This window comes from Capra hircus, chromosome 3 (assembly GCF_001704415.2).
Source record: "Capra hircus breed San Clemente chromosome 3, ASM170441v1, whole genome shotgun sequence".
Lineage (NCBI taxonomy): Eukaryota > Metazoa > Chordata > Mammalia > Artiodactyla > Bovidae > Capra > Capra hircus.
This window is the reverse complement of record NC_030810.1, coordinates 77,713,326-77,737,337: the sequence shown is the minus strand read 5'-3', so window position 1 is coordinate 77,737,337 and position 24,012 is coordinate 77,713,326. Positions and strand designations below refer to the sequence as shown.

The 24,012-nt window shown below is 40.8% G+C and overlaps 1 protein-coding gene across 5 annotated transcripts in view; it reads right to left on the bottom strand.

The window, feature by feature from the left end:
- CDC14A (cell division cycle 14A) overlaps positions 1-24,012 on the bottom strand; it is a 184,527-nt gene that overhangs the window by 3,375 nt on the left and 157,140 nt on the right. For 2 of the 5 annotated variants that reach the window (XM_018045823.1, XM_018045828.1), the window contains 4 exons: positions 19,348-19,463; positions 17,501-17,548; positions 15,096-15,218; positions 12,876-14,376 (listed from right to left, as the gene is read on the bottom strand). In XM_018045823.1, the coding sequence (XP_017901312.1) occupies positions 13,854-14,376; positions 15,096-15,218; positions 17,501-17,548; positions 19,348-19,463 (810 nt within the window). In that variant the 3' untranslated portion in view covers positions 12,876-13,853. Of the gene's footprint in view, positions 1-12,875; positions 14,377-15,095; positions 15,219-17,500; positions 17,549-19,347; positions 19,464-24,012 lie in introns of those variants that run through there. The other 3 variants (XM_018045827.1, XM_018045825.1, XM_018045826.1) reach the window with 3 other exon arrangements.

Here is a 24,012-nt window from a genome sequence, read left to right as displayed (position 1 = left end):
GGATGTAGTTTATGTAAAGGCTTCAAAACAGGAGAGATGATCAAGACTTAGGGTACTATATTGTAAATACCTCTGAATTTAGAGAATAAAAGAGAAAGTCCAGTGAAACTGGTCCAATGCCTTGAAGCCCATTTAACTTGTGAGACAATAGCTGCCAACCTAGCATTTAGAGCTTAAAAGTAGACTATCATTTTTCTAGGTGCTTTATCCCAGTCTCTTCTGAAATCTGGCCTGTAGGCCGAAAGGGCAGAGCCACAAGGTGTTTGTAGCTGCAAAAATGCCACATATCCAGGCTATACATTGGCCAATGTTTTCTTGGCAATATTTTAACTTTCACTTTTGTTCTAACTAGAAAAGTTACTCATGTTATCACTAGCAGAAATTATAAAGCTCCTGTGACTGCTCGAAAATTTACAACAAAATTGTTTTTGCAAGTATCTTAAAGTTTTATCAACTCTCAATAAATAGAGAAACAGCAAATGAACAGATGCTAGACAAGCGACCTTTGTGAAACTAACTTTCTTCCAGGGCAAAGTGTTTTATACATGCATCAATACATACATAAAAAATATGTCTGTACATATATTTACATGATTTATGGAATCATGATATACACTGAACTGAAAAATGGAAACATTTCCCAGAATATTAAGGATTTCAATCATTCACGTGAAGTATATATTCACTAGTCTTCTGTCCTGCTGGTTAATTCACTCAACAATGACTGAATATCTGTAGTATGAATACATTAGGTACTGTGGGATAAAAATATGATACCAAAGTTCTCAAAACCAAACCAAACATATTCCATGGTTTCTTTATATGGTGTAAACAAAGTTAAAAAAAAGAGAGATCTGTAAAACAGGTTTAGCACATTATTCTGACATCAATGTTTTGTAACAAATTAACTCCTCTTCATTTTCAGTCTAAAACGAAAATCTTAATGGAAGTGGACTTAGGGAAGGAAGAGAACTGTTAAAATCTACATGACCTATCCACCTGAAAAAAGTATAACTAGTATTTCAAGGCCTGTTAACTGGGGGGACAAGAGTGACATTGACATTTAGATTTCAAGCACTACATGTTTATATGATGAGGCTGTATTCAGGGTATCTGGTTCATTTGTTTTCTAAATGTACATGTATCCTAAAGCTATTAATGTTCCAGAAAACACAATAGCCAGTTATTAACATTTTTAATTTTTACAGTAAAAATGTAAATGCATCATGTACTGTAGAAACAATATCATTATTGATTTTATTGTTCAAAAGATAGACTAATTGAAGTACAGCTAACTGGAATTCTTGATAAGTTAGATATGCTACAGGTCAATTATTCTGTAAAAGATGCTTATTGAGTACTTTCTACATACTAGGTACAATTCTAAACATCTTACGTGTGTTAGCTCATTAAATGCTCCGAACAGCTCATTTTAGAGATGGGGAAACTGAGAAACAAAACATTAAAGCAACTTGCCTAAGATCATGCAACTAGGAAGGAATTTGAACTCCAGCAGTCTGGCTACAAAGCCCAAAGTCTATGCTTCCACAATGTAATGCCTCAAGACACTTTAAGCATTTGTCCTGTGATTCAGTCCTTATCAACTGAACATTCTCTATCACCTGACACAGACAAAAAATGAGTAGGGTATGAGCCTGAGCAAGCAAAGAAATATTAACAGACCAAAGAGAATATACTATTTATTACTGTAAATAAGATATTTTAATGATTTTCCATAGGACTGAACCCAAAAGAATTCTCAGTAATAGTCCATAAAGAAATTTTATTAGAACGCCCATGTTTAAATATTCTGATTAAAGTTTTAATTCGGCCTTGCCAATTTTTATCATTACCATAAGGATACCTAATCAATCTGAAATACAAAAACAACAGAAAGTCCTCAGCAAAGACAAAGAAATGATTACAAAGGAAGGGAGACCTGAGGTGTAAATATTATTTTACAAAGTAGCACTTATTTAAATAACCAGGAGATTTTAATTTCTCATATAGAAAATTCAAGTTCATGTGCCCATTGAGTTCAATAGGGTTTAGTGAGTTAAGACTAGATCAAGTTTAGCATGATTATATAGTATTTTTACAGTATGAATACCGTAAATGAATAATATAGCAATATCCAGCCTGCAAATGAAGGATAAAATTACCTCACATTGCAGCCCCCCAAATTTTTATGTCAAAATATAAGCTTCCATCAAGAATTCTTGCTCTGAAAGCAGTTGGATTTGACACAAAACATAGTGTTAGGTAAGGAGATCAAGACAATTTGTTCTGTTCTGGAAATGTGCTACTAATCTGTTTTGGCAGATGTAGGTAGTGACTTTTAAAAATTTAGCTACTCTGGAGGAGTTTCTTTTTTAAACAGCCCAGTTATCTAATCATGGTAGAAAAATATCTAATAATTATAGATATAAATACTATACAAATAGTTAACAAATAAAACTATAAATTGACTATCGAAAACAGCAAAACATAACAAATAATTAAAGTTAAGGTCTTTGTCAGCAAAACAGTGCAATAATGTCTTAAGGTTCAAACAACTTGAACCAAAGGACCCTATGATCTGGTGTAGGTCAAAATCGCCACGTGCTTTTGCCACACTTCTTTCTTGCATTTCCCCATTTTCCCAAGTCCCTTAAGGAAGAAAAAAATAATCTACCAGTTACCCTGGTTTGAGTTCTAATTACCCAGGCAAAAGCACCTACAAGGAAAAAAGTGATTTCACACTTTGCCATACATCTGAAACTAATACAATATTGTATCAATAAATCAACTATACTCAATTTTTAAAAAGTGATTTGTTTTCATGGTATCATTGATAATTAAAACAAAAAATACATTTGGCAATATGGTATCATATATGTAAGTCCAGTATTTTAAGATTTAGTGAACAAATGAGGAAAAAAATAAACACTGGGTAAAAATAAGTTTATCTATAACTGCCTCTATATTCCTGGGCTTTTTATGGCTTTGCAATGGAGTTTCCAGTTGTAGTGCTTGTAAATTAGCAACACACAAAATGTATGCATTGATACATATTTCCACAAACGTGATTTCACACACCAGCAGCAGAAGCACAGCTGAATAATGTTTTATTGGCATCATATTAACACAAAAAGGCTATGCTCTGTGATAAAATCAGCTTCGAAAGAAGTGTAAGCATTTTTCTATAGTGTTCTCTAAGCACGTCAGGGACCCAAAGATTTAACAATCTGATTTTGGTTAACTAAAATGCTATATAACTATTCTTTCACCTTCCTACATAACTTTTAATAGATTCTTTTTTCTGGAGGAACTTAATATGTGCTCTTCAACAATCATAAAGAGCTCAATTGTTAGGTGACAGATTGTTGACACCCAACTTGACTCAGCCAACCATCGCATGAGTTTTCAGTTCATCTGAACACCAAAATTATATTGATGCAAGCTTGGTTAAAATGTATTTTCTCTTATTTTAGTAAAGTCACATTTCTAGAAAAAAATAAACTCTCAGATTACTGAGAGTATTAAAGCTAATGCTGAAACATTGTTTGCTTGCTATTAGTGCTTCCTGGGCTTGCAATAATAATGGGCCCCTAATTAGCCCTCTGCTTAACATGTGTGAACCTAGATATGCTAATCAATGTTTAGTTCAATAAACATTTATTAGGCGCTTTCTATACTTTGGAACCTGAGAAAACAAAGATGCCTCTGAGAAGCTTTAAAGCCAGCAGAAGAGAGAGAGAATCATATACAGCTGGTTCTCTCGGCAAACCCGGGGCAGGGGCTGGATAGGGGGTTGTGAACAAAATCCTATAAGAGATGGAAAGGTATTCTGCCTGAATATCTGGGTCACAAATGCCTTATCAAAAAGAAAACTAGTGAGCCAGGCCAGGAAATATATAACCAAGCAGAGACAGGCGGAAAAGCAGAGTAAACCACCTGTGCTAGGACTCGGCAGGAGGCAGAGCTTGAGTCAGGATTCTGGCTGGAGTTGCTGAAGAAGAGCCGGTGGGGGGGGAACGCGGACTGATGGAGAAGGGCCCCGAAGGCAGGCCAGGGGTCCAGATCAGACCCTGTGTGTGAAGTGGAGATAGTGAATGATTCTGAACACAGGAATAGTTTGATCAGCTTGTCTCAGAAATCTAGCACAGCAGCAAAATAGAGGACGGAAACTTAAAGGGCCATTTCAATAGTCCATGGAGACCTCAATGAAGGCAGCAGTGCTGAGAACGGACAACAAAGTACAGATATTTCAAGGGAAAACTGCTAGGACTTAGTGGCTGGACGTGGCTGAGGGAAAGGCAGAAGCAGCGTCAAAGACAATTCCAGATTTCTAGCTCAGATGACTGGATATACAAAGATACAATCAGTTAGCCAGGAAACAAGAGGAGGAGAGGACCAATGAAGGAGCATGTATTCTCCCCCAGTATTGCCCAAGGGAAGGTAGAAATGTAAGTCCAATGCTCAGGACACGATTACCCACACACGGAAGTGGACCAAGGTCAGAGACAGGAAAAATCATAAAGGGGCAGGTGGACAAACAGGTACCTATTTAATGGGAAGAGGAGGAGAAACAGGAAAATAATATTCCAAAACTCAAAATGGACCAAAATAATAGGAGAAAAGCGTGGTCAATACTGTCAAATGCTGCACAAAGACGAAGAAGAATGAAAACTGACAAGAGGTCATCAGATCTGGTTTAAAGAAGTCAGTGGCAGCCAGTGGAGAAGACTCACACAAGTGGCGGGGGGGTGGGGGGGTGGGGCGGGGTGGGGAGGAAGCGTGCACATGCCTTTCTTGTCCAAGTCTGGCCATAAAGAAGACACTATGAGAGGCGGCAGAACTGAGGGAAGCAACTGGTAAGACAGGCCTGTACCTGATTGCAGGTGAAGAGACAGGCAAACAGAGTGTAAGAGACTGGAGACATAAGAGAGCAAGGCTGTGCACAGGCCAACTCCCAGAAACAGTCTGCAAAGAATAGTTCAGGTTCGTGGAGTTACCACTGAAAAAGAGTAGAGCTTCCGTTTTTGAAAAGGAATAAAAGGACAAGTCAAATGCAGATATACTTTGAGGTAGTAAAGAGAACAGTTAAGGAGAATTATTCCTGAAAAATTATATGTTCTCAGCCTCTGGAGGTTGGAGGATTTGTGCTGACGAAGAATGTGAAAAAGTTTTGGAGTAGTCAATGACTCACTGGAAAAGACCCTGATGCTGGGAAAGATTGAAGGCAGGAGAAGGGGACGACAGAACAAGACAGTTGGATGGCATCACCGGCTCAGTGGACATGAGTTTGAGCAAACTCTGGGAGACAGAGGACAAGGAAGCCTGGTGTGCTGCGGTCCATGGAGCCCCAAAGAGTCGGACACAACTCAGCGACAGAACAACAAATGCAGGGAAGAGAAAGGAAGCCAAGGCAGGCCAAGTGAACTCATCGTGAGCACTGAAGGGTCTGGGTAAACTAGAAATTTATTTGAAATGGAATCAGTTGACAGTCATGAGATTTTCTCCAGCACAGCTCAGAAGAGACTGTAAGCAAATAGGAGATGGTTGAACCGATCTAATTTTGGAGGCTAGTGATGACATGGCTACAGAAAAAAAGTTCAAGCGGAAAAGAGAATGTTGGAAAAAGGAAGCAGAAATGACTATGTGGGTTACAGAAGGAAGTAAACAGAAAGGGAACAGGCAGGGGTCATAAAGAGGTCATGGGGAGGAGTTAGTGGTAGGGGGTAGTAAATGTTTGAGAGGAGCCTTATAGAATCCAAGATATCAGAAGCAATGCTCTAAGCAGTAAGAAGGTCTATGAAATGGAATTCCAAATGAATATAAACAAAGATCACAGGAGCTAAGGAAGCAGCTGTGAGACTGAACAAGTCACTGCCTCTTTGAGTCTTTGTTTCCTCATCTGTAAATGATGGGTTAAATAAATACGATGATGGGCCTCCCTCATAGTTCAATTGGTGAAGCATTCACCTGCAATGCAGGAGACCCTGGTTCAATTCCTGGGTTGGGAAGATGAGGTATAAGCATTGCAGCTAATACAATGTGAGGTACATAGGAGGTAATCAATCATCACTGATGATGATAAGGATTAGAAAAATGTTACAGTTGTCATGAATGCTGGTAGAAGCTTGGTAGCTAAAGAGTAAAGCTGGGGACTTTCCTGATGGTTAAGACTGTGCCTTCCAGGGCAGGGGGTGTGGGTTTGATCCCTGGTCAGGGAGCTAGGATACCTTGCAGCCCAAAATCCAAAACATAAAACAGAAACAAGTCAATAGAGATTTTTCCAATGGTCCACATCAAAAAATCTTTAAAAAAAAAAAAAAAAAAAAGGTAAAGCCAAACTCCTCAATATGATGGTATTAGGAAGTAGAGCTTTGGGGAGGTAATTAGGTCATGAGAACAGAGACTTCATGAATGAGATTGGCATTGTTATAAAAGGGACTCAGAGCTTCGTCACCCTCTTACAGTTACGTGAGGATACAATGAGAAGATGACAGTCTGCAGCCCAAAAGAGAATACTCACCTGAACCTGAACACACTGGCCCCCAATCTCTGACTTTCAGCCTCCAGAACTGTGAGAAATAGACTTGTTGTTTATAGACTGATGCTGCTGCTGCAGCTGAGTTGCTTCAATCGTGTCCAACTCTGTGCGACCCCATAGACGGCAGCCCACCAGGACCCCCGGCCCTGGGATTCTCCAGGCAAGATCACTGGAGTGGGTTGCCATTTCCTTCTCCAACGCATGAAAGTGAAAAGTGAAAGTGAAGTCACTCAGTCGTGTCCGACTCTTAGCAACCCCATGACTGCAGCCTACCAGGCTCCTCCGTCCATGGGATTTTCTAGGCAAGAGTACTGGAGTGGGGTGCCATTGCCTTCTCCATATAGACTGCTAGTCTAGGGTATTTTATTATAGCAGCTGAGCTAACATACTATTTTTTTATATCCTTTCTTTCCACTCTAATTACCTTCAATCAGAGAATGAACCTGAGGATACCAAAGCCCACACAGATGATGACCTCATTAATATCAGAAGGCTCACAATGGTCTGCAAATAGTCTGTGTATCTAAATAACATCTATGCACATTTAAAGGCATCATTGGGACCATGCTGACCTCAGAACAAATCAATGCTTTGTCAACTGACATTTCCAAGTCTCCTGGGAAGGGAATAGAAGAATACCAATGCTCAAAGAAAGTTGAAGATGTGGTTCAATACTGAGACCAAGCTCAAGATCTCGACAGTATTAGTACTTCTTGGCTGAAAAACTGCATCAAGTTTAAGGCAATGCCACAGGCGGATGAACCAGAGCCGGTTACACAGAGTGAAGTAAGTCAGAAAGAGAAAAACAAATACATATATTAATGCATATATATGGAATCTAGAAAAATGGTACTGATGATCGATTTTCAGGGCAGGACTGGAGATGCAGACGTGGAGAACGGGCTTGTGGACACAGCAGGGGAAGGAGCGGGTGGGATGAACGGAGAGCAGCAGTACTGACAGATATACGCCGCCATGGGTAAAACAGAGCCAGCAGCAAACAGCTGCATAGCCCAGGGGGCTGAGCTGGGCGCTCTGTGACAGCACAGCAGGGTGGGATAGGGAGGAGGGGCAGGGAGGCTCAAGACAGCGAGGACACATGAATACTTATAGCTGATTAACCTTGTTGTACAGCAGAAACTAACACAACATTGTCAAGCAATCAGCCTCTAATTTAAAATGTTTTTAAAAGACTGAGTTAGGAAAACCATTGGCAAGGCTAACACAACAAAGAAGATGAGGAAGCAACAGAACAGAGGAGAACGGGAAAATTCCAAGAGACAGTGAATAACCATGACATAATCTGAAGCATCACCAAGAGACTAATCTTAAAATGTTGGAAGATCAGCACGTAAGTAAACGTTATTTTACAACTCCTCATGCTCAAGTATTATTAAAAAATGTTTCCTAAAGACCTTAATTTTTCCTCAGGTAGGTAAGTATCCATTTATAAAAATAAATATACCATTTAAAATTCATAATAAAAATATGTTAGTTGTTAGTCATATATTATTTAATGTATCTGTACTATTATGGGCACTGAAATGCAGGTCATTATGAAAAGCATAGAATATACCCAAGGACAATTGTTGAAGTACGGACTGGGGACAGCAGACAGGGCTCAAACTGGGCTCCTGCCTTCAGGGTTTCTACCAAGAGCTCCCCATGATTGCCAGGATTATCTTCATCAAATCAGATCTGATCAAGTCACTCCTGCTAACGCAGTTCCAGTAGCTCAAAATGCATGTCCTAGTTGGGCTTCAGCTTACTTTTCCAGCCTGATTTTAGGTAACCACCTAAAGCTTCAGCTGCACTTGAACACTCACTGCTCTTAAAAAAAAATTATAGCTACAATTATTGAGCATTATCTATACGCACTGCGTAAACTACTTCAGATGACTTATCTCAGTTAATGATCACCCCATTACAAAGATTATCATTACCACATTAGCTTTAAGGCCTCACAGGCACACAAACCCCTTTCAAAGCACAGTCATATGTCTATAAAATTTACAAAAATAGTCTGTACTCTTTATCTTAAATAGGCCCCAACAAATTGTTTAAGTTTTAGGACGCACAAAACCTAGTTATGCTCCTGATTATTATTATTCCCATTTACTGAGGCTCAGAGAGGTTACGTAGCTTGCCAAAAGTGAAAGTGTAGTCGCTCAGTCGTGTCCGACTCTTTGCGACCCCATGGACTGTAGCCTACCAGGCTCCTCCCTCCATGGGATTCTCCAGGCAAGAGTACTGGAGTGGGGTGCCATTTCCCTCTCCAGGGGATCTTCCCAACCCAGGGATAGAACCCGGGTCTCCTGCATTCCAGGCAGACACTTTAACCTCTGAGCCACCAGGGAAGTACTTGCCAAAAGGAAATGGTAGAGACAAGATTTGAACCCAGGTCTACTTGTCTTTAGAACCTAAGAACTACAGTACTAAGGTTCTATCTCTGTTCTTGTAGCTCCCATTGCCTGAAATGACCATTCCTCCTCTTCATATTTTCATCACTAGATTCCTAGAAGGCTCTTATTCATCTTCCAAAGCCCAACTAAAATGTTACCCCTTCGTTACAGCACTTCCTAACCCTTCTTGAAAAAAAGAGATATCCTTTAGATATCCTTCTATTTTAAACACCTATCACAGTATATATATGATATGAAATAATTTTTTTTAAATGCTTTTTTGTAGTCAAAGTGATCCAGGTGCAAATTATGGCTCTGCAACATATTTGTGGTACAACCTAGGGCAAAATATTTAAACTCTCAAACCCTCAAGGTATTTATCTTTAAAATGGAAGCAATAATTCTTAGCATAATCATTCATTTAAATATCCAAACATCCATAATATTCAGGAAGTACTTGATGAGCGCCTACTATTAGCAAGGCACAGAGCATAAAAGAGTGAAAAACAGAGATACCGTCCCTGCTCTCACAAAGTTTACAGTCTAGTGGAGCACACAGATAAGTGGACAGATAATTAAAATGCAAAGTGAGAGTCTGAGTATCACAATCAAGACCAAGGCAGGGTGTACAAGGGCTTACGGGGGAAACACAGCGACCTAACCTACACTTGCAGGGTCAGGCAAGGACAAGGCAGATGACTAGCAATTCAGTGGTAAGTCTCTTAAAAATAACATAGAGCAAATAGTCAAGACAGATACCTCAAGTAATTTCAATTTAATAAAATACTTCCACCCCACCCACACCATAATCACACGTCCTTCAACTCTTTTAAGATTTGAAAACTCCTCTGAATGTCAAGGAGGGAAAACTGATTTTTTTACAGTAAGTGGGTCAACTCAAATGAAACTTGGTGCATTGTGCTGGTCAGTAGAAACCTCAAGACGAACAGAACAGGCCAAATAAATAAAAATAAAATCTGCTTCTCAGAATTCTGTCACAACCATAAGGATTCCTTAACATTTGTTCTTGTTTTCTGTGTTAAAGCATTTAATGACAGAACAAGGAAATCATTTCCACGTTTTTCTGGGGGCTGAACTGCTGCACAAAGTGAGAAGCAATTGCAGCTTTCAAAAGAGATGCTAATTGCAGCTTTTAAAATATTAGACGCCCTCTAAATACCCGGCAACCCCCGTTCCCTAGGAGTTTCTGGGTCTTTCTTAAAGGTGGGGGAAGGAAACTGCAATCTAGATTTCATTTCCTACCTGAGGATTTAAAAACATTTTTTTGCTGAGTGATATAGTCCTATGTATTACATCTTCAAAAGCACTGGAAAGAAAGACCATCTTATCTAGACAAGAAACCTGTAACAATTACAAAAGCTGCATTGAAACAATAAAGGGAAAACACTCAACCTCCTATTTTATTCTGCATAAAATGGGAATTTCCATCTTAATTTAGACTTTCTGCCAGCGAGCCAGCAGGGGTAGGGAGGGCTTGGAGCCCTCCCTCTCACAGAGGTTTTCTAGGCAAAGATGAAGGAAGGAAAATCGGCTCTAAGACACCTACTGTTCTTACTTTCTGGGAGGGTGAGAGGGAGGAAAATGTTGTCCTGCTGGCTATTCTATTTATAAATGCTTTTCTTTACAATAAGGTGACAAATTTAAGAAGAAGAAAAGGGAAGAGTAGCAGCTGCCAACACAGAGTATTACTTTAAATTTCATTATTGGAAAATCACTCTATTCGGGCCAGGAGAGGGATGAGGCACAGGAGGAGAGGTGAAGAAAAATAACAAAATATGGAATGAAGCCAAAATTAAGTTATATAGACAGAGTGGCTAGAGGGACCAACATGGGAGCTAGGTAGTCCCCACACTGCCAACAGAAAAGAGGAGAACAGATCCAGAACAAGCAGAATGGTATTCTCATCAAACTACCAGTGCTTGCATTGCTACGTATTCTGCTATCTGCCAATTAGGTATTCCTAATTGAATACCAAGCTGATTACCAAGCTAAGCATTCAGCTATAAATGTGGATTACAGCTAAGTCCCCTACATATGAATCTTCAAGTTTCAAACTTTCAAAGACGTAAATGTGCGTTAGCATGTCCAATCACATCAGTTAGTTCACGTGTCTGGCGCATATTGTCCCATGCATGCATCTTCTACAAGGGGTTGTACTTTCAAGCACTTTACTGAACAGGACTGTATAGGGTACAGTAGTACAGTATCTTTATTTCAAGCCGAGGATGTCCAGAAGCAAGCATAAAAGCAGCGGTGATGTAGCTAGTACTGCTAAGAAGCACCAGGACTTGGAGGCCCAGAGAAAGGACAAAGAGAGACAAGGGGAAGAAGTAATTGAAGAACCGAAGAGACTCACGATGCAGGAAAAGGCAAGGAGATTTTCTTTGAGGCACTGTTAGTTTTTGAGGCCAGGACCCAACCTACAACAGTACAGGAAGGTTGCATCAGCCCTTCAGAATGCAGTCTAGTGCCACCGTGTCATCTATGAGGAGACAAAAAGAGCTACTCCACACATCACTGGACTGTTTTTTCAAGAAAGCAGATAGAACTGAATCCACCAAGGAATCAGAACCTGTGCCATCAGCGCAGAGGTATGAGTGAAATTGCATCTCGCCCTCTGTCTTCTATTGCTGATTATCTTTCGAGTCTTCCATCTCCCATCTCCCCTCCCTCCTCAGTAATTCTTATTGCCTGCTTACTTGATGCCAGTATACCAGCGGTACTGTTGTACTGTACTACTGTACTTGCAAGATATGGTGCTGTAAAGTTGAAACTGTTTTCTTTATCTTTTGTGTTTGTTTCTTATGTTTGTGTGAAAAGTATTATAAACCTATTACAGTACAGTACTATATAGCTGATTGCATTATTCATAGTTGGGCACCTAAGCTAACTTTGTTGTACTTAGGAACAAACTGGACTTGTGAATGCACTCTCAGAAGGAACTAGTTCTTATGTAGGGGACTTACTGTTCACGAAACCTTTAGCCACAGAATCTGCAAGATATTCATGTAATTATCTTCATGTCTAACACTTTTTCTGAAAATGGAAAGATTCATACTCTGGTCTAAAAAAGAGGCTGACCCATAATCAGTATATGAAAATATCGACTGAACTCAACTCCTGTTCTGAAGTACATAACTTGCAAACCTAGTTATGAAAATGTAAATACACTTCATTTTCCATCTAATCCCAGTTATAAGGATTTAAGTTTTATTGCTACATGGGTACCCATAACTTAGTGGGATTAGAGTCAAATTAAGGGATAGGGTCAGCTGAGGCTATAGTCTATATAGGAATCTAAAGTTGAAAAACATCATTGGGAATAAAATCAGATGGAGAGAATCATATGTGCCAGAAAGGACTGTGGGTGTACACAGTGGGAAAAAAAACTTTGAAAAGAAGCCTGAGATAGGGATGGGAGTAGTAATGAGTCCAACACACACACACACACACACACACACACACACACACACACACGAGTACGCACACATACTGCATCTTCACATTAGAAAAGTGGTTTCTAAACTGCCATATAAGGAAAGTGGATCTCCGTAGCTAATACCTGGGGTATGGGTTTTCACAAAAGGCCCTAAGAGGCCCACTGCTGCCCGCATGTCTCCTCCTCTTCCCTCCCCTGCAAAGATCCACCTCCCCCAGGATAACGTCACTTCAGGCATGTCTGATTCTTTGAGACCCCATGAACTGTAGTCCGCGCCAGGCTCCTCGGTCCATGGGATTCTCTAGGCAACAATACTGGAGTGGGTTGCCATGCCCTCCTCCAGGGGATCTTCCTGACCCAGGGATCCAGCCCACGTCTCTTATGTCTCCTGCATTGGCAGGTGGGATCTTTACCACTAACGCCACCTGGGAAGCCCCTTCCCAGGGTAATAAAGGCTAAGGAAGTGTCTGAAGAACAGTGGGCATGAGGGGCACAGGACCACAGCCTTCCCAGAACACTAGGGGCTTGCTTGTGCCTGAGTCAAGGCAAGGTTGCATTCTAATATTGATTGACACTGCCTTGTGTGGGATCTATTTCTCCTTCCTATTTTGTCCTCATTCTCTTGAATCAAAACTTGCATTCCCATACATCTCAATTCCCTTTGAAGCAATCAACATATGTGATTAAAGTGATTCTTGACAGGGGGGTGAACCAACAAAATTTTACTTAACTCAGGGAGTTGGTGATGGACAGGGAGGCCTGGCATGCTGCAATTCATGGGGTCGCAAAGAGTCAGACACAACTGAGCAACTGAACTGAACAGGATTACTGGTTAAAAACTGGGCTTGGGGACCGAAATGAAGAACTCATGGGTAAAATGTGTATGGAGAGCCTCATCCTGTCTCTAGAAGAGTGAGAGCTCATTTTAAACATCTTCCTGTTACCCTGCCTTCCCCTCTCCTACATCCCAGGTACCTACCCATAAGCCTTCCTTATCAACACTCTCCATTTGCCATGTAATCAATTCTGGGTCAGTTTCCTGCCAGAAGGTGACATAGTCAAGGGCTTAAATGGTTACTTCTGAGAAGATGCTGTTCATCAGCACCTTATATGTTTAAATACTCCAAATTCAGTGATCTACAATGTAGAAAAAGCCGGGATACCACCACAACCACAGCAGATGCTGCCCGTCATATGACTCAGCCCCTGACCTTGCATCCTATACTCAGAGTGATTGGAGAATGAGACTGAAAAGTAACTGAAGTCAACAGGGTCCACGATGAAGGGAGTGAAAGCTGCTTCCTTTCCTAGAGACATCACGCACAAAGGAGAGGGAAGAGGAGAAGAAAAAGGAGGAGGAAAGAAAACCAGGTTGAAACTTGGCATTTACTTGAAGAGGAGCCAGCGGAATGTGTGTGCAGAGACAGTTTCATCGCACAGAGGGAGGCATAGATCAGAAGGCTTCCTTGGCGCTATTAAATTTCTTTGGTGGCAGCCTTGGCTGGGAGGGCAAGGCACAAAAGTTGAGCTCAGGGTTCTGAGGGCCAAGAGGGGTGGTCTGCAAACTTGCAGTCCCAGCCAAGGCACAGAAGTCACGTTCAGGTTTCTGAGGGCCAAGAGGTGGTGTCTGCGAACTTACAGGGATTGATCGGCTCAGGAATCTCGCTGAGGAGGAAGACAGGCCAGTGTAGGAGGGCCGCAGGGCGGTGGAGTGCTCCTCGGTGGTCTTAGCGCCGTGGGGGCCCGGCTGACTGCTCGGGGCACCCCCACCGCTGCTGCTACTTCGGCTATACTGGTTGTTGTTGAGCTCAGGGTAATTTCTGGCAGGCGGCTGGGAGCTGCCGTTCAAGAGATTGGTGAACGGGTTGGCGATGAAACCCATCTTGGAGGGTGATGTGGTCCTTTTGTTCTCTGGATCGTCGGCTGCAGCATTCAAGTTCCCTAGAGAACTGGCTAGCCGGGAGTTTATGGAAAAGCTGAATGAAAAACACAGGTGGGGGTGGGGGGGGGGGTGGGGAGGACATAGACAGTCATGTATACTCATGCATTGTTCATGTTTGTAAAACACATTAATCAGGACAGTAGGGGAAGGCGATGCAGACAGTTCAGATCAACGCAAACGGTGACAGAATAGTTCTTGGTGATCTTATAATATGTGGCCTTTAGTTATACATGGCAACTTCCTCTGTCAAAATCAGCTAAGACTCTAGACCAGGCTCACTTTGACCAGAGATCCTGAAATAGAATATGTGGGGGTGCTCTTTGCCCTGAGACAGGAAGTAAATGATAGGACTGTGTAAGGGGAGAGCACAGAGCAGCCCTAAGTACAAGATGTAACTTCTATTAATACATATTCAATCCTATGACTAAATCAAACGTCCCTGACTAGTTTAGTTCTACCCCTATGCATCAGGGAGGAGACAACAGTATCATATAATATCAATCTGTGCAACTGAACACCGTTCCCGGGATCATGGTAGGCCTGCTGTGGAAGGGCATGTTGTACAGCATTCCCTCCACGGCCTTGTGCCCACAGTTCAAGACAGGAACAGAAGCCTGGGGGTCACAGAGCCTTTGGTGGTCCCCACCCCCCAACCCTCCGATGCCCTCCCTCTGACGAACTTTAGACAAACTTGCAGTTACTGCTGCCTTCCCTTTACTCCTGCAGTGCCTTGGGAGAAGAGAGAAAAATTACCTTCTCACACTGGCGCCTGAGGATACAGAGCCTCTGTTTATCCTCTTGGCCATCACAGAAGGAGACAAAGCCACTTTCGAGGTCTTCAAAGTAGATGCAGATCCTTGAGGGGAAGAACTCAATCTTTGTGGGGGAAAACGGGCAAAGAATCACACAGGAACTGTGTTATCATAACATTTAGCCATCAACCAGGACAAAGTAAACTCACAAATGTGAAACAGATCAGGTCAGGTCCTAATAACAGCAGCCGGCACTGACGCAGCCCTCACCCTGAGCTGGGCGCTCATCTCAGACCCAGCAGGCATTAACTCAGCTCGCCCTCACAACAACCCTGCGAGGGAGGCGAAGACTGCACTTTGCAAGTCAGGAAACGGAGGAGCAAAAGCTCCTCATTCAAAGCCTTTCAGCGAGTAAGAAGAGGCAGAGCTGGGATTTAAATGCAGGAACCAAAGTCCCGTGGTAACCATGATCACTTCCCTCCCTTGGACTGGCGTTCATCCCTCCCGGGTCCTTAGATTCTACTTCTCTATATTTTAAATCTCTCCTCTCCTTTCTAGTCTGCAGCTGCCCGGGGTAAGCAGCATTATTTCTTATCCTTACTCCTAGTAGCCCCTTTTAATCTTATTCCTTGAAACTCACATTCTGAATAGCCTCTAGCAAAATCTAAGATATCTAATCATGTCCATTCTCTATTTAAATCATTTAATATTTCCTCAGTGCCCAGAAAGGCTAAACTTATTGGCCTGGCTTATAAAACCCTCTTAAATCTGTTATTTTCCAATTCTCCACACTTTCCCACCAATTCCTCTACTCCAGCTACATAAAATGCCCTGAGGTACCTGGATGGATGACATCAATACCCCTGTCCAGTTTACATACACTGTTTTCCCTGACCTTACCTCACCTGCACACACACTTTTCTCTTCCACCACCATCTGACTCACTCCTATTGCTTAGCCTTTCATAATAGTCCAATCAGCTGCTACCTCTTACAGCAAGCCTTCACTGAATTCCCAGGTGGGGTCAGTATGCAGCTTCATCATATATTCTTAAAGTAAATCACAGCTCTTATACCATCTTGATTTATCTGATACTTATACCATCTTGAATTATTTTGATAAAGTATCAAACTTTCCTCAAAATAAGCTCCATCAGGAGCGAAGAGCTTTCTCTCACTTCAATTTCCAGTGACTAGCACAGTGCCAGACTCAGAGAAGGTGCTCAGTAAATGTCTGCTGAGTGGACAAAGAGGGAAAATTGACCCAAGTCTGGACAGTCAAGGCCCAGTCATGGTTTTAATGCCAAATCTGTTTTGTCCTGGACAGATATTTTAATGAAGAAGGACTCTTTTCCCTATCTGCTACAGAAAAGCTGCTTTGCTTGTACCCTTCCTTTCATCATCTTCCCTCCAAACAGGAGCGTACAATATGGTCTGCCTCTAAATTAAGGACAGAAGAAGTTGAACAGGGAAGCAGCTCCAGCTTCTGGATAAGTCTGGGTCATATCAGAACTGCCTCCAGTAACCAACCCTAAACCTACAGCTGAATGAGAACAGAGATAAGGAGTGTATTAGCGTTTTCTCCATCTGCTGATGACAGTTTTGGTCAAATATCTCTACGACCCTCACCAAGGCCTATGCTCAATCCTGATACCACTGAGACCACCAGGAAGTGTTCGGGGAACATTTTTCCAAAGAAAAACACTAACGTTTCCTCCTCTAGTAGAGACTCGGGAAGGAAATAAAACTAGAAAACGAAGGGAACAGACACATGCAAAAATACGAGGGAAGAAGAACAGAAATGTCAAAAATTCAAGGCAAAATCTATCACAGGCTTGAACGGCATGTTGCAGAGCAACTCTGGTTTACTGAGAGACCCCACCATGTGCAGGGCACGCAGGTACACTGGCATCACTCCCTCAGCCATGCAGCCTTGTAGGCAACTCAGGAAAACAAAACTCTTGGTCATCGTGAGCATTAACTATAAAGCCATTATAATAATCTGGAACAGAAACAAAGGAATTTTAAAAGTGAAAAGCTGTGTGCAGCTTATTTCCATGGGTTTAAAGTTGAGAAATGTATCTAAAGGGTCATAATCTAGGAATAGGTCAAGGTCTCTGCCACGGCCATGGCTCTCAGTGGCCCAGGTCACTCCTAGTGGCAATGTGTGTGTGCTCAGTCATGTCCGACTGTAGCCCGCAGGCTCCTCTGTCCAGGGGATTTTCCAGGCAAGAACACTGGAGTGGGTTGCCATTTCCTTCTCTCAACCCAGGAATAGAACCCCCATCTCATATATCTCTTAATGTCTCGGCAGGCATATTCTTTACCACTGAGCCACCTGGGGAGCCCCATCTAAAGGGTAGCATTTGCCTATAATCTACTAGAAATTCAACTTGGTTGACAGTACCTGGAAGGCTGGGACACTGCTCTTGGATGCCCTTTCATATCCTCCAACCTACAGAAACCAAAGACAAATGTTCACTCATCACCAGGGTCACACATTTAAGCCAAGACCAAAAGCCACATCCTCTGGAGTCAGACCAGCAAAATTATTAAATGGGCAAGAGGGATAGACCTTGCAAATGTATATTAGTACTTATTTACTTTATAAGTCCTAAAGCCAGTGGGAAATCCATTTTAGTCATTTTGTTTCATCTTGAATTTCATTTACAGTAAAATTCTTTTTCATTAGAAGCTGGTACTGCATCTATTCAGAGTGAGGGAAAAAAAAAGTTTGATGATGGGGCCATGATGCTGTTAAGAAAAATTATATCAGAAAAATGAGAAAATTTCTAAGGATGAAAAGAAAGAGATAAACACCATCTTGGAATGAGCCTTCTGAAGTCTAGTGAAGCTTCTCTTGTTTCTTTTGCCATTTTATCGGCCAAGTTATACCCCAACTTATCCCTTCCTCCAACTTGTGGCTTCTTACAAATCAAATATAAATCTGTTTGAAATTAACTTTAATTAATATAAAGCACTTTCTTAGCGTTTCAAGGAAAAATGGTGAATAACAAAGATTGGTAATATATTTACTGATCTTGAAGAAACTCTCACTAAGACACTATATACAGTGAAAAGAATATAGACTTTGAACAGTGCTGGGTTTGAATACCAGCTAGGGAGCGATTTACCCTCTCTAATCTCAAGCAAAAACACAAATGTGGGTAACGGTGCAATCTTTTGTGTTTACTCAGTTAATCCTCATGTCCAAACTAGGTACCTAGCGTAACTCCTGGCCCCATAGCAGTTCGTCGGTAGATCTACATTTCCTCAACCTCTCAGTGGTAGTTGGTGAGTATCACTAAGTACCAGACTTTCTATTCCATCTTTCCATCTTACTATATAAAACAATTACCCAACTTCAAGCTATATATATGACCCTTCATATTTCAGGGCAGGAAACCAGTACTCAAAGCATAGATAATGGTGTGACCAGACCCAATTTGACTTAAGTGTTATAATCCTCCCAGATAATACATAAAACTAAATTCTCTGTGAGTAGTCTGCTCAACATTTATCATAGCGAAACAGCCTTCTTGCTATGCATTTCTCTCACTTAAAAGTCAAAGGAAAATAACCATTTCCCATGATATTCATTTGTGGACTTGCCACCTCTTACATTACAATAAAGAATCTTGATATTTAGAGATTTTGAACCTCCATTAATTCTGAAGCTTTATTTCTTCCACTTAGTCTGAATTAGCAAAAGATTTCAAAGGTTGTGGTCTGAAGTTAAGTCCCACCAGCTGATTCTGATGAGTAATTTCAGATCTCCAAACCAAGACTGTTTGTAACTTAACAGACAAGAACTGCTTATTCAATTCCCAGAAATAGGAAGTCATGCTAACGAGTGAGGGTATACCAAAAGCTCGGATACAATACTTTCCTGCACACTCTAGATTAAATACAAACACTTGGCACACCTCTGAGGATTCGCCACAGAAGCAGCAGCCCATTCACAGGAAAAGAGTGGCATTCCCAACAGAATTTTGAACAGAGTCCCAGAGACAACCAACAACAGCGTGGCAATTTTAGGGGGAATTCCAGAAATTAAGATGTAGCAGCTGCTTTCGATAAGCTTCTAAAATGTATCTACTCCCCACAACATTAAAATAATAAATAACACAAAACAGTAATAAACCAAAAAATGAGAGGTAAACATGGTACTTATAGAATGATAACCAAAAGAGATTAAATATTCTACCACACATGGAGGTAAAATATAAACTTAAAAGTTTAAAATAGATCTACCTAAATGGACAGGATGGTGAGGTACGAGGCTGTCTCTGACTTTTTAAGGCACGTAGTTTGTCTCCCTGGGTTATACTATTTTTCATTTCCACATCTTCATCCTCTTCTAAATTATTCTGAAAAAAAAATTCATGTTCCACAGAATGGTCATTACAAATAATTCTACTTTATATAGAATTCTTAATCGCTTATAGATTATCTCTGTATATGGATATACTTTACATAGATTATCTAAAAAGGATAAAAGCATTACAAATTCAGCAATGGTCACAGATATACTAAAGAACATTGTATTAATCACCAATTAAATATACTAGTCAAATTCTAAATCAAAGAAGCACGATTATGGCTGCGGTAAACTTAGAAGGAGCTTTGTTGCAATGGACCACAACGACAGAGACTTTCTTGCAGACAAAATCACACTTTGGAATATAGCTTAGATATAAGCTGGCTCAAAAGATACAGTACAAATATTTTTCCAGAAATTACCAGAATCCATCACTGCAAATTCCATAATTTGCTTATATAAGTGACAGATAAAACAACTTAGGATATCTATACAGTAACTTACTAACATCATTTAACACTAGTAAAAGCACTCAAGATTCTTCCAAAAGGAGTTAAACCTTACCAGTCTGGAAAAGTGTGTTGCCTGATGAAATAAGTCTTATAGCTGGAAATAAATATATAAGTACCACACTAGTTCTTTTTGCGTGCCAGCTCACATTTAATTCTCATAACCCAGGGAGTGGGGATAGGGAGGGCACTGATAACCTTAATTTAAAGATGAGAAAAGAAGGTGCTAGTGGAAGATAAGAATATTACCCAAGCTCCCCTAAACTCTTCATCACAGAGCTATGATTTTAAAATCAGGTTTTCTGTCCTCAGATACAATGTTCTTTCTAAAATATATTCCATTGCACAGTAACTCTGCACTGTAAAAACTGTATTTTGTTTTTTCCTTACCTGAAAAAAAGCCAAAAGGTTTGCATTTGCTAAGATCATTTCCAGCCATAAGCCTCCTTTCCTCTTTAAAGCTAGAATTCTTATTTGATGAAAGATGTACAAAAATACACTTCCCTCTGTCACATTCTAGTCATTTTTGATGGCCACTCCTGCATCAAAACACTTTTTTCTTCCTTGCCACCTATGTTGGGGTCCACGGATGCATCTGGAGCTTAGTAGGCATGTTTTGGGTAAAAAGATTACACCTCATTACTACAGCTCTGATCTTAAAAAAGAAAAAAGACGAAGGAAATACTCAGCCAAAAGAAAAAAAGAAAAAAGAAATACACAGCCAGTAGGAAAGAAAAAGAAAAGAAGATGAAAGCTTCCCAGAGGAAGCAATTCCTTAGCTGAGTCTTAAAGAGGGAGTACACGTGAAGCAAGCCAAACCAAGCCAACAGGAAGGGACATCCTGGCAAAAAACATTAGTTCAATAGTCACGGGATCATGGAACCTCAAAGTCAGGGGGTTCTCTTAGAGTCACTGAGATATGTCTACCTATAAAGTCCCAAGAAATCAATTATACTATTCATCTCTGTCCATACAGTCCCAGTGGGAGTAAATCAACTTTCACCCAAGGAAGCCTGCAGGAATAGAGATCAGGCATGCCTGCAGGCTAGGCTTCCAAGCAGGATGGCACATCTGAGAAGTTGAGCTTAGCTTCACCTAGCACCCAGCATGCTGGGTTGGTAAGAGTTACTTGCTCCTGATGGAAGGACAGCACAGTCAAGAGTCTCCAGAATATGAAGAGGACCAAGAAGTATATGAAAGTGAAAGTCACTTGGTCATCTCCAACTCTTTGCGAGCCCATGGACTACACAGTCCATGGAATTCTTCAGGGCAGAATACTGGAGTGGGTAGCCTTTCCCTTCTCCAGGGGATCTTCCCAACCAAGGGATCGAACCCAGGTCTCCCACATTATAAGCCTCCATAACATAGGCAAGGAAAGCTTCTGGAAGGCCTGACAGGATCTTCACCCCAATCAGTTTCACAGTCTAATGAGTGTCTTTGTGGGCAAGCCAGGAAGGCTTGCTTGTTCATTCAACAAGGAGGATCTTTGTGTTCCCAGCTCTGAAGTGCCTTCAAAAGTCTAAGGAAAGTGATCTTCAACTTGAAACTGCAATATTCAACCTATCTGTCAAGCGTAAAGGTAGAACAAATATACAAAATTTACCTCTTACACGCTCTTTCTGGGAAAATTATTATAGGATGTGCTTCAGGGGAAAAAAGAAGACAATGTGAGATCTAGGAAAATCAGGGACCCAACTGAAGAGTGTGAAGAGAAGGTCTTGGGTCAGAACTCTATGTCTGCACTGCTGCTGCTGCTGCTGCTAAGTTGCTTCAGTCGTGTCCGACTCTGTGTGACCCCACAAACGGCAGCTCACCAGGCTCCCCCGTCCCTGGGATTCTCCAGGCAAGAACACTGGAGTGGGTTGCCATTGCCTTCTCCAATGCAGGAAAGTGAAAAGTGAAAATGAAGTCGCTTAGTCGTATCCGACTCTTGGCAACCCCATGGACTGCAGCCCACCAGGCTCCTCCGTCCATGGGATTTTCCAGGCAAGAGTACTGGAGTGGAGTGCCATTGCCTTCTTCCAATGTCTGCACTAGAGAACAGTCCAGGTTGGAAGGTATAAATGTCCTCAGGAAAAGAATGGACTTGGTAAGATTTTTTTTTTGCTGTGTTGAGATTTTGAAAATTTTTAAATTGCTTGGCACAATTTGTGGTGGGGGGGTGGGCGGTACACAGAGTAACATTCTGTTTTCCCAAATATATAGAAAACCATGCAAATAAAAACGGCAAATAACTCTAGGGAAAAAAGAGGGCTTCAACAAGGGAAACAGTCATAGTGGGCTATTAAGCTCAACAGTGAGCAATATTTGCACAGTAATAATGTATACATTATTTGGGTTTAACCAAAATTATAATATAACCATATTGGGAAGCTGGAGGAGTAAAGATAATTGCAAGGTAGAAGAATTATTCTTGTCCACCATAACCAGGAGACAATAGGAAAATCCCCATGATTGATAAGTAAAATAGTGTTATTGTAAGATATTTAGAAATATGACAGGGAAAATATTAGTATAATTTGCTTAAAGGTTTTCCCCCTTTGAGAGTGGGTCTGGGAATACAGCAAGGTGGGATAGGGAACTGACTCCTTTTTTATCAGAATTTAATACTTTTGAAATTTCAAAAACTGTTGTCATGATTTTTAAAAATAAAAATTAATTTTAAAATATACAGTTAAAGAAACTATTTTTATATTATAGTTATGTGTGGCCGTGTCTGACTCTGTGCGACCCCACAAACGGCAGCCCACTAGGCTCCTCTGTCCCTGGGATTCTCCAAGCAAGAACACTGGAGTGGGTTGCCATTGCCTTCTCCGGTTTATCTCTCCTACTTAATTATAAATCTTACAGGTGAACATTTTTTTAATTATAATACATTTTAAACACACAGAAAACAAGGAAATGATATAACAGCCAGTCATGTACCTTACTACCCAGAATTAACATAGTTTTTTCTTAAGTTCCTTAAGGAGTTTACTTCAGTACACTAGCTCTCAAAGAAAAAGAAAACGTTATATATTAAGTCCCAGCTCTCAACCTCTGGAGAAGGAAACCATGACTTTTCTAAAGAAAAAATATATATATTTTACCACATAGTAATTGTTTGTCAAAGGCAACAACAAACTACAATAAATATTGTCTCAAAAAAAATATTAAAGCCACCTACATACTTATCTTCAAAGTGAAACACACTAGCATTCTGTCATATAGTGTTCCAGACTTTCCCCTGTGGCACACATACCCCACCAACACATTTCTTCCTCACAAAAAGAGGCTGAATTATACATGCTGCTTTGTAACTTACTTTTTCACTTAAATGTACTGTGGAAGTGTTTCAGGGTAAATTTTTAAGATCCTCTACATTATCATTTTTATGGCTCTATAAAATTCCACTGTCTAGATGTATCAAATTTTATGTATTTTGCCCTAGGCCAGGCTGTTTTCTGTCTTTCATCATTATAAACAGTTCCAACGAACATCCTTCTACACAAGCACATGGTTTTTGAACCCATCCTATTACTGCTGCCTGAAGATAAATGGATAGAAGTGGAATTGCTAGATTAAAGTCTCCTGCTATATATTATCAAACCACCCTCCAGAAAGATTACAACATTTTAAATTCCAACTAGCAATGTTTAAGAGCTTTTTAATCCCCCAAACCCTTGCTAATACACCATACATACATTTCTTTAATCTCACATAACCTGACAGGCATAAATAGCATCTGTGTTTTCTTTATTCCTAAGGAAGTAGAACTTTTTTTTATATTTACGAACCATAAGCACTCCCATTTTATTTGTGTACATGGAGTTCTCAGGTTGATTTTTGAGGGTTGTTTACATTAAAAAAAACAAAACCCCTCATTTGAATGTGACACAATTATTTCCTCTTAGTTGATTACTATGAGGTGAGTAAATTAGAGAGATCAAGACTGGTGGGGAGAACAGCAGTAGTCTGATGAGAGATGACAGACTGGACCAGGCAAGAAGAGCTGCTTGGAATCCAGGACCTGGGGAAGGAAGAGGGAGGGGAAAAGAACTGGACACACAGTAGAGGTCTGAAAAAATCTGCTAAAATCTAAATCATGGA